At 38.7% G+C, this 15,883-nt stretch overlaps 1 protein-coding gene across 4 annotated transcripts in view; it reads right to left on the bottom strand.

Moving 5' to 3' along the window:
• The window catches only part of TUT4 (terminal uridylyl transferase 4), a 44,484-nt gene that overhangs the window by 4,615 nt on the left and 23,986 nt on the right, over nucleotides 1-15,883 (bottom strand). For all 4 annotated transcript variants that reach the window (XR_004060907.1, XM_030953130.1, XM_030953132.1 and 1 more), the window contains exons 13-27: nucleotides 14,877-15,619; nucleotides 14,264-14,414; nucleotides 13,620-13,706; nucleotides 12,126-12,229; nucleotides 11,704-11,761; nucleotides 11,506-11,609; nucleotides 11,038-11,127; nucleotides 9,038-9,151; nucleotides 7,834-7,911; nucleotides 7,266-7,443; nucleotides 6,855-6,902; nucleotides 6,685-6,767; nucleotides 5,209-5,324; nucleotides 3,408-3,568; nucleotides 2,343-2,440 (exon numbers count right to left, since the gene is read on the bottom strand). Coding sequence is in view for 3 of the 4 variants with exons in the window: in XM_030953130.1 (XP_030808990.1) it covers nucleotides 2,343-2,440; nucleotides 3,408-3,568; nucleotides 5,209-5,324; nucleotides 6,685-6,767; nucleotides 6,855-6,902; nucleotides 7,266-7,443; nucleotides 7,834-7,911; nucleotides 9,038-9,151; nucleotides 11,038-11,127; nucleotides 11,506-11,609; nucleotides 11,704-11,761; nucleotides 12,126-12,229; nucleotides 13,620-13,706; nucleotides 14,264-14,414; nucleotides 14,877-15,619 (2,213 nt within the window). In the remaining variant the exon portion in view is untranslated. The remainder of the gene's footprint in view (nucleotides 1-2,342; nucleotides 2,441-3,407; nucleotides 3,569-5,208; nucleotides 5,325-6,684; nucleotides 6,768-6,854; nucleotides 6,903-7,265; nucleotides 7,444-7,833; nucleotides 7,912-9,037; nucleotides 9,152-11,037; nucleotides 11,128-11,505; nucleotides 11,610-11,703; nucleotides 11,762-12,125; nucleotides 12,230-13,619; nucleotides 13,707-14,263; nucleotides 14,415-14,876; nucleotides 15,620-15,883) is intronic.

The raw sequence follows: 15,883 nt of genomic DNA, 5'->3' as shown, positions 1-15,883 counted from the left end.
GCAAAGCACTCCCCAGCAACACCCCAAGCACTGCACCCAAGTTCCTGTTGGCTTCAGTAAGTGCAGTTCAACTGACACTGACTTCCACCAACAGATGATTTGGTCTGTTAATGTGGCACATCCCACCATCAGAAACACCATTCTGAGTGAGTATTAGTCCCAAGCTCTTCATTAGACTCCTCACACACTTGTTTCTGATCTTTAACCAGTGTCTTTCCTACCCTACTTATGTACAGCCCAGTATCTCATTAACTAATTGCCTTACTACTAAATAGAGTGGTTCTTATTACTGCAGAGTTTTTTAAGTAATTCCAAAGTAAGCTCCTAATATTTCTTTCATTTTTAAAAATCTGTTAAACAAGAAATGCAAATTCCAAAAACCCAGTTTCAGCCTTCATATCCTGGTGTTAGACCATGGCTAAAGGCACAGTAATAGCAATTATTACAGCCTTTGCAGAGCTCTTCCAAAGCTTTCCCTTTCACCAGCAACAGACACAGGCATGAGGCTATTTTATCTGTTTGGAATTGCAACTGAACAGAGAAGCATTTCAAGAAATTGAGTGGCTGGAAAAAGAGCTACTCAGTTTATATGCCAACACTTAATGCCAGTATCTGGATTCCCCGGTCTGGTTTTAAGCACTGAGACAAGATGCTGATGGAATAAGTGTCTCCAGAGACATTCAAATGAGACGGGTACCTAAAGCAGAGAGGAGAACCTGAATCTCAGATCTTATTTTCCCCCTGAGACTGACTCCTCTCTCCACAGACTACAGCAGCCAGCCAAGCTCCAAGAGCCTCAGCTGCTGTTGAACACCTGGAGTTAAAGGTCTCTCCAGCTTGTCACTATCCCTGACGGCTCACCTGTCCATTTAAACTGGCAGTCACTTGTCTCCAATAAGCAGAGGTGTCTGCAGGACTGCCCATGCCAGAGCAGCAGCTGTGTGTCTGTGCCTGGGCAAAAGCTGGAGCCCAGAAGCTGGGATTACTCCCTGCTGCTATTCCAACTGTGCCAGTATGAGTACCCCCTATACCTTTCTATCAAACCAGGAAGAGAAGGTAAAACCTGGGATTTGAAAGATGATCACTAATTTAACAGTTTAAATGTCATAAAAATAAAGCACTTGTATTCAAACATTCCTGCAAATATTAACCCATCAGAAGCATGCATTGAATGTGCCAGCAGCAGGTCAGGAGGCATAATACACTCCAGCCTCTTGATCTGCTTCCCACTCTCTCCCTCTTACTCCACCAATATTCCCCCTTCCCATTCTTCACCAATTCCTGGACAGAATATATTCACCAAGAAATCCTGGCCAAATGACAACCATGCACCACACAGAGAGTCCATGACATCCAGGTGACACAAGAACGAGCACATGATGTGTTTGCCTCTGAGTGCACCCACACATCCAGCTTCAATTCCTCAGGCAGAAATATAAGGCTCCTAAAAAATATACTCTTGTGGCATTTTCAGCCCTTCACTTGGATTAGGGTTGTATCAGTCCCTCTTTAGCAGCACACTGTAAGTCATAAAATCTCCATTACTGGAGCCAGCATTCCAATAAGTGCTTGCTGATCAGTTAGCAAAGTAGCAAACTGAACAAAGAGCATTAGTGATCAGCAGCCTTGATTACTATATTTACTTACTTGCCAGCTTCATTAGCAGGCACATACTTCTCAGACTAACAGCTTAAAATAAATTAATTTCTGCTCTACTGTCTGCTCCAAAAATATTAAATGCCAGCAGTTGTATTGGCACAAATACCCTCTGCTCCCCATCTCCACTCAGAAGATTAAACATATTTTATGCAGCTCTATGGAGACTTGAAAAAATTCTAGCACAAAACTGTCAAAAATTTCCCTATTGTTCTGCTTGTGCTTCTAGTGTGCTCTGGCAGACTTTTCATTGAAGTATGACTCAATGTGTCTGTGTGCTGTGTCTGCACATGACAGTCCCTTAAGACAGATCTCTCAAACCACAAAAAGTCATGGTTATCACTAACCTAAGTCTCCAGCATATTAACAATGAGCTATACTTTACCTCCCTTAGTGACTCCAGAACACTGCCAGAAGAATGCGAATTTGAAAGGCATCCTAGCTTAACCTGCCCTTTCAAAATCACAAGGTTCTCTCACCTCAAACTTGACTATGAAGTTTCCATACTGAAAAACCATAAATGCTCCCCAAGACGCAGTACACCGTAAATCAAAGCTCCACTAACTGGCACAGCGCAACGTTGTCATTATCAAGTCCAAAATCTGTTGAGAAAAACCCTGCAAACCTGTTCCCAGCAAGGCAGCTTTGCTGCAGCTTTGCTCCCTGCAGTCCCTCCCAGCACTTACACATTCTGATGACTGCCTGGTGCGCAGGGGTCGCTCCACCTGCTGCTGGCCCACAGCCACCAGCTGGGAATTCACCATGCTCCGGACCAGCTGCGTGCCTGATCGAGGAACACAAGTGTTAATAAAACCCACAGGGTGACAGAATAATGAGCAGAACTGGGAGTCAGCAATACCTTAACTCTCATGTGACACACAGGAGGTAAATCACTTTCACCTCTCTTCTCCTTTAAGTGGAAACTTTCCCCTCTACTGGCACCAGACAACTTTAATAGGCATAGGAGCTAAACACAAAGTCTATTTTTGAGTAAAAAAAAGTCTAGCAGGAACAAGGCTCACCTTGCCATCAGGGTGGAGCTCTGCTTTATATAGGTTTCCATATTACTGCTCTAAGCAGTGGCATTTTAAATAGCAATAGTGACAGCAGAAACTTTTAGGCAAAGAAAGTAAACTAAAAAAAAGACTAAAGGATAACAGAACACAGAAGTATGGTTCTTTTGAAGTTCACTTATGAATGCTTCTTCTACTTTTTCAACTACCAGAGGCAGCCAAAGGCCTAATTTGAAAAAGTTTGCAATTAATCTTCTCTAAGTACTATCAGTAATTTGAAAGTTGGATTTAGCCTAATTCATCTGTATGCTTTTTTTTGAAGTGCTACTGAAAGAGTGCTGATTTTTGCTGAAAATACATTTACTTACCTCTCACAGATGATGGAGAGTTAGCTAACATTTGAGAAACATTTGGAAGAGGAAATGCATTCAATTATTATTATTACTATTGTTACTATTATTACTATTACTACTTTGAAATGCACCTATTGTGAGTGGAAGACTAAAAATGCAATAATGCAATACTCTGAAGTACACTGCATTTTACTGCTGAGTACCTTTTTATCACCCATGCAAAGACTGTACTTCAGGAGACAAGCAACAGACTAAAGCTGTATTTTCAGTGACTGAAACATTATTTACAGGATTATTTTTTGAAGATAATTACAAAGTCTGTACAGAAACCTAAGAAAAGGGATCTCAGAGCTTTCAAATTATCCTAAGACATAAACTAACTTACCTGGCACACTATTATTTCTCTGACGGGTTTGTTTGAATTCAGGACAATCTCTCCTAACATGACCCACATCCCCACAGATGAAACACCTTTTCTCTCTTGTTTCTCTGTCATCTTCTTTCACCTCTTTTTCATCATCTTTCTCATTCTCCTTTTTCTTCAACCTGAACAATAATTTTTATTAGCAATATCACAAAACCACACACAAAGACAAAATCTCTGTAGAGCTGCTGTACTGGGAATGGTTACATAACCAACAGCTGTACCAGAATACAAATACCTCAGGAATCCCAAATAACACTTTCAGATTCTGGGCTGGTTAACAGCCTGTATACACTTAATGAAGTTAGAATCTCCCCAGGCTTGTCCAAAAGCTGTCTGACTGTATTAGGGCAGAACTAAGCCTGCAGTTAAGCAGGCTCAGCCTGCCAGGTAGCTGGGGAGCAGTTCTATGCAGCAATCCCACTGCAGAGTCAGAATATACCCAAAACAAGTGAGCTGCACCTCCTTCATCCAATCTCCCCCTCACTGGACAGGACACATTTCTCTGTCACTGTCTGAGCTCAGACAGGACGTGCAACAAAGCACTGAGGCACTTTCTAACACTCAGCTCTAAAACAGCAGGAGAGCTAGTGATCAGGAACCAAGACAAGAAGTAAAGGTCTTTTTCCACAAGGTATCTGCAGGATTGTTGAATAATAATATTATTATGTGAGCTGTATATACAATCTGAGAGATATTATGTGTGGCCGTGCTGTAGTAGCAGTCTGTGTGAATAGCAGATCACAACTTTTCCTGAGGCAGATATAGGGAAAGAGGTGATGGAATTCCATGTGCTTGTAGTACAGAGAGCACGTGAAAGAAACAGTCCACCTGTGACCACATGGTTCCAGTGCACTTTCATGTATCTTGAATTCTGCTGACTCAACAAAAGGCTGTGAATAAAGATTTTGTCACAGGAAGAGACCAAGAATCCTCTGAAGAATTATGGAGCACACAACTGAATATAAGGAGTAAATGAAAGAGCCCAGATTAATCTGCATTCTAAGGACTTCAACAGATTTTAGGAGGAATCAGACAACCTAGGCTGAGTGGGGCATTAAACAGCCAAAGCTGTAAAAAGTGAGGAGTGCACATTCTCTGTCAATTCCTACTAAACTCTCTTTGGAAACACTGACCTGCACGTACCAGGGACTCCTTTAGCAGGAGTCCGGGACCCAAAATTCCTAAGTGAAATCAATGTACAAGTTCAGGATCACCAAGTGATATGGTGATTCTGTAACATCATGGCACTAATACGATGTTATAGAACTGCACCTCACCTATGTACATTTTAACCAATCCCAGAGTTTACTAAGTGAACTTTGACCTGTCTTGCAGATGTACATTATCAGATCTACAGAATAATTCAAATTCAACACTGTCCTCTGAACATGATCACTACAGGAAATCCATTTTAATATATGATAAATTTTGCAGCCAGGTAATATGTTCTCCTTTTAAATGTTTACACTACAAAAAAGATATTTTAGTGATCTAAGTTTTAAGTTAAGCTTAACTACATATTAACACAACACAGAGTGCTGATATTACTCTGTGTGCTTCCATAAACACTTCAGATTCAAAGAAGTGATCAGAAACTGTTTTAAGAAAAGAAAAAATAAGATAGGAAGTTGAGGATCAGATATGAAGCTTTGGTTTTCTCTGCAATTTAGCCATTTTTCATTTCCATTAAATCTTCAAATATCCAAATCCCTCATTATTTAATCTCAAAGATTTCACAATACCTTTGTGCATTACTTACCTCCTCCTCTTCGGACAGTCTTTCATGTAGTGACCAATTTTTCCACAGACACGACAACATCTGTCATTGGGTGCCAATTCCCCATCTGTCAGCACTTTTGAGTCAAAAAAGTATTCCTATCAAAACACATCAGACAGATAAAATATATAAACCATTCACTTACAAGACTGAGGAATGAAAGTCAAACTGTCAGCCTTCATCTCTTATTGCTCCCTGAATGTTATTACTTCTGAGGTTATACCTGGTCCTTTTCTTCCCCTAGATAATGGCAGCTTTTTCAGAGATATGGAGCAGTTTGGGCTAAAAAGGGCTATTTGGTCTTAGGGACAGAGGCTGAATTTGCAGAACTTACCCAGGCTCCAGCCTGCTGCCCACCTTTCACCTCCCCAAAGGCTCTACAGAGCACAATTTTTTAGCATATGATCTATTTTGGCATCTGAGTCATTGCCTGTGTGCTTTCCAAAGCAGCCAATGTCCCTTCCCAGATGACAGGATTGCATCCCTTTGGACAGGACACAGCTCAGGTGGGAAACAGATGGAGCATCTGCAGACTGACCTGTATCACTCCCCTCCCCTGGAATTTGCTCAGGACAGCTGCAGTTCTGATATGTGTCAGCACAAAGGCCCAGTTTACAGCCTCTGAGCAACAAATATTGTGAAAGTAGTGAAACAGAGGTACAAACTCAGAAAAAACCCACAGATAAAGCAAGTAAATGAAAAAGAGAAGATAGGGAAGGATGAAGGGAATTAAAAGCTTTCAAAAGATTTTAAAGATCCTTTAGAAAATCAAGTTCTGTTAAAAGCCACTGGGAGAACAGTGCTCTAAACTGTTTTAGAAAATGCCTTTCTAAGTTGATCTTTAAAATACTAATGACAGTATTTTATTTGTTCATATTAAAAAAATAGTCGTCTCTACACATCAATGACTGGACCCTCTAGCACAGAGCAGTACTTTCTCCAAAATGATACTGCATGAACACATTCCTAACTCTGACTCACTATGCAAATTTTAAAGGTCAACTTGTTAAAAAAAATCGATCATCATCCTTCTCCTTTTTAAGCAGCAATCCTTACTATCTCCACCAAGTGGAAAACTAAAGAGAATGGAACATCTCTTGGATCTGTTTTCTTTAGCTACATGAAGAGCCAGTAAGGTTCCCTAGAGCTGTTTCTGGGTTTTACAGCCAGATTTGCAGTCTTCTGCAATACTTTTCATCATACAGTGAGAAGTTTTATAAAAACCAAAACATAAATTAAGCTTACTTTCCCCAAACCTGCCAGTAATACCCATCACCCATCCAACTACTTGCTTGAATTTTATATTCCAGAAGATAAATACTAAGCTATACATTTAATGCAGACAAGGTATAATTACACATATTGTGCATACCAAATGGATAAACACATACAAGAGATTTGCATCAATTCAGTGGACAAAGAAAATGAGAAAACATACTAAAAACTCTGAGAACTTACAGCTTCTCTTCCAACAGCTGGGTAGAATGGGGTACCAAATAATTTTCTCCCATTGATAAATGCCTTCATTATGAAATTGGTCACTATTGGAGAAAGACAAAATTATTAGAAAAAAACAGAAAACACACAACTCAGTGAACATTCAGCAGCAGCAGACATTAATAGCTTACTTTTCCTAGAGACTCCAGCACCCAGATTATGATTCAAGTCAAAAGGATCTGCACAAAGAAAGAAAAAAAAATCAGAGCTGGAAAAAATTTGCTGCAACAGAATTTTATATTTTAATGGATAGAATTCCATTTTAAATGCATTCGCAGAGCAGATTATAGCAAAGCAACGCTGAGAGTTTTACATTTGTTATGTTAATCAACCATAATAACAGTAAGAAGAACAATTCACTGACATGTAGTAAAAGTTACGAGTCTCATCTATTTTGTGAGCTGCAGGACTTGCAAACAATGTTTCTTTTTGAAGCACTGACTGTGGTTTCCTCGCATAAAGATCCTGTGCAAAGAGAACAGCCTCTCAAGCAACAGTTTCCTACTCCTGATGAATGGAGACTCAATTCAGCAGAGGAGTACCTTCAATGGCAATACACTTGGAGGTCCACTGCTTCTCAAAGGTGGTCAACAGCTTCTTCTGCCGGATGCTGATCACGTATTCCTTGAAGTCAAACTCCTCCGTGTAGAACCGCAGCAGCCCCAGCCAGAGCTCCCCAAGAGACTCAGTGTTCTTCCCAAGGGACGGCAGACGTTTCTTCTGCGTGCAACGGAAGAAATTTATTCAGCTACAGTTACTGCAGCACTGCTTCTCCCAAACATCTCTCTAATTACAAGTTTGTCTACTATGAATGGTTTCTTTTGGTTAAAGTAAGGTTAAATCATTACAGTTAAGACTAAACCTGGACTATTTTCAAGAATAAGAAGTATTTTTTCTGATTTATGTTATTTAGAAATTACTTAAAATAAACCAAGTAAAAAACTCCTTTTAGCAAAACAGGACTCAGTAGGGAAGTTGCAACACTATGGATGTGGAAGTTTAATTAATTAATACAATTAATATTTTCTGTATTACACTGTTAAAAATTTATTATTTTTCCTTTAAAGCAAGGTTTAAATTTTAGTTACTCTTCTGGATTTAGAATATTACCAATTCTTCCATGTCATCAAAGAAAAAAGCATTCCATCCATCCACCATTCTTTGTGGAATCTGTTTGCCATCAAATATCTGCCAGAACAGAGAGTGACAGTTACTGCTCTAATTCAAAGTCGCTGTAAAGTACTTGCAATTCTTTTTGTAAAAAAAAAATATAAAAATACAAATACTTTAATTTTAACAATTTCTTCTTATACAGACAGAATTTCTCACTGGTAAAAAGTCTGAAAGACTTTTTGCATTGTTGCTGTATCTCTCAAAATATTTGGATATTTCATTTTTACTTGTTCCCTGCAACTAAGAAAACATGACTGAATTACCTTGTCAAGATTCCAACATCTCTCTAGCCCACAGATTCTCTAAGGAGACTTTATATGATTTCTATTACATTTTGACTTTAGCACAGCCAAGAGGAAATTCCACTGTTATTTAAATGCACTCTCGGGGCAGCAGTAAAATAAAAACCCCCAACCACTACTAAAGTATCAGATACTAAAGTATCAGCAAGAAAGTCTATGAGTCTCAACTGCAATGCTTAAGCCAATTTCCCTCTTGCACAAAGAAACCAAAAGAGGCAGAAAGGGATCATTTTCAGACATGCTTGGGAGTTGCAGAGTGTATCCAGGAAGAGGCAGATAGCGGAATAATTATATTCTCCCACCCATACAATGGGGGTGCAGAACATTATTTTCTTAATAACGTTTCCTGGCACATATGAAATATTTCTTTAAAGTTGCACCAAAGCATCAATTATCTCATTTTCCCCTCATCAAATAATAAAATAAACTTATTCTCTTACAGATAAAGTGTTGAGCAATAAATAATGCTTCTGACAAACACTGGTTGAAGAACTGGACTCACATTTCAAGAGCATCTGGTGCAGTCTCATAATTACAATTCCCTTCTCTCCATACCACCTGCCAATTTTTTTCTATCCTGTTCAGCATATAAATATCACCATAAGACCAAAATCCCAAAGTAAATGTAATAGCAGAACTTAGGCACAACAGACTCCCAGGTTTGATCTCATTTTCTTGGTCAGTTTTACCTACTAAAACCAAGAGGGAGTTAAGAACCTGCTGATTAGAAGGGGCCCATATTTCATTTATCCCCTCTGATCCTAAAATCCCAGACTTCTCATATTTGGCTTGAAGAAAAAAAGTGCATCTATTTTCATAACCTCATTTTCTGAACCTACCTCCTGAAGAACTGGAATAACTGGTGGATTTCTCTGCTGTAGAAAGTACAAAACCATAAGAATATAGGCATACGAAGACAGACTACCACGGGATGCATCACCAATATCGCAGCGCTGAAAAAATACATTTTAAACAAAATGCTGAATATACATTTCACTGTTCAAGACTAACAACTGTGTCAGAGAGCAAACAGAAACCCCATAAGTAACAGCAAATACATTCACCTCATAATTAAAAATTGTTTTATGAAGCCTAAAAAATAAATACACCCAAGAGTCAACTGCCATCTGGCAAATCCATAGCATAATTTGTCTAACATAAAAACACAAAAGCTTTTCATCGCCAAAATACTTTAAAAAATTTATAATGTGCCAAACTAAAATAAAACACCCCAAATCAAAACTCCCAAAACATAAATCCCAGGTTTCAGTATCATAAAATTTAATTTTCCTTAGAAACAGCTCTTGCAGCATGAGTTACGATTCCTTATTATTTTGGTTCCCCCTCCCCTTTTAAAGAAATAATTCATTAACAGCAAGTATTTCCATACTGCACTGGCAGTGCAGGCCACATGTGGCATTTTGCTAGCAAACATACACATACCTAATTAAAGCATGGTGCAGCCTGCACAACACAGTGCAAAACAAACACCCCTGACCAAGTCAGGGAGTTGGAGCCAGATGAGCTCAAGGTCCCTTCCAACCCAAGCCTTTCTGTGACTCTGATCAGTGAATTACCTTACTATGCTTCAGTATCTCATTACAGTATAACCTTTCCACAGCACCTGCTTCTAAGCTATCCTGTGTTTCGAGCCTGTGTCATATCAAACAAGGCATTTTTAACCTCCTAGGGCTGGAAAAACCAGGGATTCGTAAATTACTTTCACATTAGCAGCAGCAGTGACAGCTGTTCCTGGGTTTTCTGCCAATGCAAACAGAGGAGGAGGCATTTTGCTTAAAAACAGAGTATTTGTATAGCTACAAAGTCACTTCCATACATTTACATTCAGGAGTGTATATCCCACAACTTGTATATTTCATCATTGCAGTAATATGTTTAGAACATGCACAATAGAATGCAATGCTACCAAAAAAGATTCATTATTATCAATACAAGGCATTTTTAATTTGGACACAGAAGAGACATGGCAATTTTGTGCACTACTGCGACCACATCAAGAAAAAAAATCATTGCTAGTCTCAGTGACAGTATAATGAACGTGTCCATTCCATTCTGGCACAAAGTTATTTTATTCATCTTGATGTATTTTATTACATGAACATCTGGTAGTATGATTCACCATCTCTATAAGCCATTTTTTATTTGCCCCAGTTCCACTAAGCTTTCTTTGGATATGCTGTATTTAATACTGCAGCTTGAACAAAAAGCAATGCCACGTTTCAATTACCAAAGGCTGTATAATATAAAATTTTGATAGAATATCATAACAAAAGATGCAGGAGATCTGACATTTCCAAACTCTAAAAGTCAAGTATATGTCCTAGGCACACTGAGACTCAGGCATTCACTCACCACCCCATACCTACCTATTCCTAACTTTTATACTAATTCAAACAAGGCAAATGTACCGGAAGAAAGCAGAAGTAATCTCCGGGCTGGCCCCAGATATGAAAACCTGGGAAGCCCATGCACATCCACATACCCCTACATCTTACAGTTACCAATTTTTCCAGTTTTGCTTGGGGTTTGGGTGGGTTTTTTTGTTTGTTATAATTGAAGTTGGTTTGAAATTGAAGAAAAAAAGGAAAGTTTTCCTCTCATCAGCTTTCTCTTACACAGAAATCTTCCAACAGATAGCAGAAGTTACCAGGATTTGATTTTGACACACACAGTCTGATGGAGCACAGTAAGCTTAAGAAAGTGCACTTCATATTAACAGAATTCTACTCCATTCCAGCTGGTATTGGCAAAAGGCAAACTCAGTGGCTGCAGCAGAAAACACTGTATTGTACAAATAAATCCCTTCTTTTTATATTACCTTTGCAAAAACTTTCATTGTGTAGCCCAGATATTGCACCCTAGGATCAATAGCTGCATAGGTAGCCAGCATCCTTGTGTTATGCTGCGCCTGGAAAAAGGGAAAAAAATTAAACTGGTGTCAGGGTGAGCCAATTATGTAAGAAATTGTGCAATTTCATAGTGTCAGGTGAAAGCTGGAATGAGCTGTACTTGGCACACAGGCCATGGTGGATGTAGTGGCTTTTCAGAAGTATCCCCAAAACAAGACTTCCTGTGCTGTACCCTGCTCTGCCACCAGGTCATACACAGCTACCCAGGTCAGGCTGAGGGTGTGGGCCACTGAATTTAAATAACATAGAAGAAAGACATAAACACTCAAAAGCATTTTCACTCTGGTTTCAAAATGATTCCCTCAAACAGTTATTTGGTATGATAGAAAGAATGAAAAGCTTTCTTTGAACACAAAAGGACACAAGCAGATGCTCACCAGTGTATTGTACAAACTGATATCTCCTTCCAAGCCACTCCGCCTGTGCTCAAACTTTACTATAGGCACTTTGGCTGTTGTTATAGGCAAGATGTTCCTCAAACCTGGGGAAGCAACACTTTAGTACATAAAACATTTCCATTAACAACATTTATAGAAAATCTAACTGCAAAACAAATAATACTTTAAAGCACCTACCTGGATGCTTCTTAAGAACTTTTGCCAAACCTTCTATTATTTCTTTACAGTTTAATTTCTAGGAAAAACAAAGATCACAGCTTCAGATGCTAAAACATGGATGCTATTCCAACAAGCACATTTACTATCACATATATTTCATAGATGAAAAGTCTATGTACAAAAAGGAGCAAGCATTAAGCCAGCACATGAATTTACACAAACTCATAGGCACTTTGTGGACATCTATATTACACTGTGTGTCTATAAGGCATTAAAAGTAAAGTAGGCTGGATCTTGCTTCACTTGTGCAGAGTGCAACAAGCCAACATGCAACTAGCAAATCCTACCTTTCCTGTGTGCAGAAATCTTAACTGAATTAAAAAACCCTAAAGAATCTTTGAATGTAAAATAGCAGATTTTATCAATTTCAAAACTCTTACCTCTGCATTTTCATGACCTTCCAATGTCATGCAGATATCTAGATCACTGTCCCGAAACCCAAATCCATTCTTTGAGGAGCCAAATAAGCAAAGCCTAGCTTTGTCTGATCAAAAGAATAGACAAGAGAAAGTTAATTCTTTTACAGTTGAATGGAAAGTGCTTAGTATAAAATATTGTTTAACTGCAATGTGCAAGTGCCCATAAAAATCAGCTCAAAGAGAGAGCTTACACTGTCACTTCAAAGACTTCAGCTTTGATAAAGGAGGAAGCACAACACTTCAGAAGTTATTTACAGAAAGCAAGGCAGGATAAAGGCTTATTTTATACATTTTTTATGACTGAAGTACAGTTACTATAATCATTAAATGGAATCTCTAAACGTGGTGCAATGTTTTGTGGTATGCATTTTCCTGCTTTTAATAAATCAAAATAATGTGCAAACCCAGTCACCAGTACAGCTTTATCCCACAGATAAGACAGAGCTAGTCCTAGGGTAGCCAAAGTAATATTTCTGAAATTCCATTCAGAATTTATCTAGGTTGCATACTTCTTCTATGACTAGGTAAATTTGGTCAATGAGTTTTTGTAATTATAACATATTCTTCAAAAAGACACAAGCAGTAAGATTACAATACTTTATGGAACATTCTTTCCCAATTGCTTTGTTTACATTTTTGTTTGAAACATGATATTACTAGGTATTCTCATTCTTGGATGGCAAAATTATGTTGTTAAAACAAATTCTTTCCTAACTGCAAAGAATACATTGATCTGTTCAGCTGAAATTAATGATAAGAAAATAGATCTAACACTTATTCACTTATTCACAGCTTTTTTTCCTTAACTTTAATAGAATTGGGAACCTTAAGTCTTTCAAGGCTTTGTAACAGGTCTCAATCCTCAGCTGCTGCCAGGAAGTGGAGGCACACAGCCAGTGGATAGAATTCCCAATTCCTTGATCACAGGTCAGCTACAGCAGAATAGCCTTCCATGGACTGGAATTCAGGAGACCTGGGTTTGGTACCTGGCTCTAGCACTGTTTTACACCTCCTATAAAAAAATCACTTGGCATCTCTGTGCCTTGGCTTCCATCCCTGTAGTAAGACATTTTTGTTTGTTTTATGTAAGGGATGTGAAGATAAACTCAGTAGGATTTCTAAGATACTCAAGCACTGGTGACTAGGCAACAAAAGTCCTTGGCCCACAACCAAAGCTAACACTAAACTCAACCAAACTTTCTTCTTGGCCTGACTGGAGCAATCCTGTGCTTGCATTACTGCTCTGGCAGCTCTTCCTCCACTCTAGGGATGTTTCCATGGAATAGCAAGAAGGGATGTTCAGTGTTCAAGTCTGCAAGACAGCTTTACAAACAGAAGGAAAAGAGATGCCCCTGCTTCAAGCAAGGAAAAAAAATGAGATAAACCACATCTTTATGCTCTGGACAACATGACTGAAGAAAGCATTCTCAAGAATCACTACTTAAGGTTACATACCATTATACTCTTTCCGAATAAATCTCTCCAAACTTGCCAGTATTTGTTCTCTGTTTTGTTGCTCAGATAAAGGAGGGGATAATTCATCTAAGTAAAAACAAATTAAAACAAAGTCAGACATGACATTCAGCACCTCAAGAATCGTTTCCAGCTAATTAACAGATTAGGTGGGTATTTTTTGTCGTGCTTGCTTTGCTTAAATCTGTGGTTTTCTTTTTAAATCATTAGAGTCTTCCAGATTTTATTCCAAAACATCCTGTTTTTCAACCACAAAGTGTCCTGGTGGGCACCTGGCATCCAGCCAAGGTTAACCCACAACAGCACCCTCAAAAGATGCCATAGAATTCAACAAGCACAAAAATTAGTTTTGCCCAGAGCCTGATTCCTGGGAACACCGGTAGCTTTTTACAAACCTGGTGAAAAATCCCATATAACATCAGTTTCTCAAATCTGTTATAAATTATCACAGCCATGGATTATCTGAAAATTAAAGTGCTGATCCATTTGGAGCCTAGGGCACCTGGAAGAGCTTCTTCGTACTGAATTGTGAATAATTGTAAATAAGTAATTTAACCCTAGAGTTTTTAATTCTTCCAGGTTACAGATCACAGTATAAATGGAGCACAAACACTTTTTGAACTTACCAAAACATCTTTTACACACTATATCAAGTATTTCCCGAAATCTGTCTGTCATTGGTGGTAGTGGTTTTAGATCAATTTTCTTGAAATCCTCTGGGCAGTCATTTTTGGAATGTCCATCCCGTTTGCAGATGCTGCATACTATAGTTGGTGGCTTTTTTTGGGGGAAAAAAAGGAAAATTCTATTTGTGCACTTAGGTTCAGCAGACCTAACATTTCCAAGCAACCAAGAACATTTGACATATGAACAATAAAAGAGCCTACAAAGAGCAGAACACCTCTCAACAAGCTGCATTTAGTTCTCACAGTGCCTAGAAGCACCTGGAAATTCTACAAGAAAGTAGGAGAGGAAAGGCAGAAATAATCCACAAATAACCAGAAAGAAACCCAGATTTTTTGTGTGGAAATCAAAAAGCTCAAGATGAGGGAACCAGATAATTTAATTCAAATGTCACACAGGGTGATGTTTCCTGAATAACAGGTACTCTACAAAGGCCAGAGCTCCCACCTATACCCCAGTCTGAAACAATCACTGTGGGAATCCCACCATCCTTCCACTCTTAGATTTAATGACTTCAAAGTAACATCCCAGCGATCCATGACCAGCACTGCTTACCTTTCCTGAAGTAAAAATAAACTTATCAAACACATAATGCATTTCTTCTGTTGAGAGTCTGCCTTCCTCTTTGAGATCCTGGGTTTCCAGCACTGCTTTGCAGCTGGCCGAGGTAGCTGGGGTGCCAGTGCACTTTGTCTGTGGAGACGACTCCAGTACCAAACTCTGCCTGCTTTCAGCATCAGAAAACTCATTACTGGAATTTGTGTCATCAGGCTGATGTGCACTGCAGTTACAGTGGTGGCTGAGCTCACCCTCAGTTAGACACACTGAAATTTCTAAATCATCTCTCTCTTTAGGTGATTTTTCCTTTAATTCACAGCATTCATTGGAAATAAGGGGTAAAGCTTCTTCTTTGTCTTCATCATAGCTAGAGTCCAATGTTGAAAGTAGCAAAGGGTCCATGTTCTGGGAAGTACATCTTTTGGCTACAGCTTCTACCACTGTATTACATTCAACTTCATTCTCTGGTATGTCACATCCACTTCCTGTAACCTCTTTATCTACAACATTTTCCCCTTGTGGAAGGCAACAGTTTGCTACAGGCTCTTCAGATCTTGTGGATTTCTTATTATTCATTTTCCCTTTCTCTTTTTTCTTGCTATCTGGCTTGGATTTAATCCCATCTTTACTTTGTGGGCATGCAAAATATTTATATGCTGTCCTAAATCGCTCCAGGATGTACTCAAATACCATCTGGCTATTTAGACTTCGTGCAACATTCCTCTTTAGTGCAAAAGGATCTGGGAAGAAAAAGAACAATTTAATTAGTAATCTTTAACTTCCACATTTCACAAAGCAGCTGAAATCTCTAAGTTTTTACAGGGCAGTTAAGGAGATTCTTATACTATAATCCAGAATTGTACGTGGATATACTTAAAGAATGAAAGACACACAAGTTTTTTCAGAATTCTTCCATACAAAACATACCCACGTGCAGCCATGAATGGCTGACTATCATAAACAATTCTAAGCAGTGTTACTCAAAAAGAAAACCATGGGTATAT

Source organism: Camarhynchus parvulus, chromosome 8 (assembly GCF_901933205.1).
Source record: "Camarhynchus parvulus chromosome 8, STF_HiC, whole genome shotgun sequence".
In the NCBI taxonomy this organism is placed as follows: Eukaryota; Metazoa; Chordata; class Aves; order Passeriformes; family Thraupidae; genus Camarhynchus; species Camarhynchus parvulus.
Note: the sequence above shows the minus strand (reverse complement) of the source record. Positions and strands in the feature narration are given on the sequence as shown.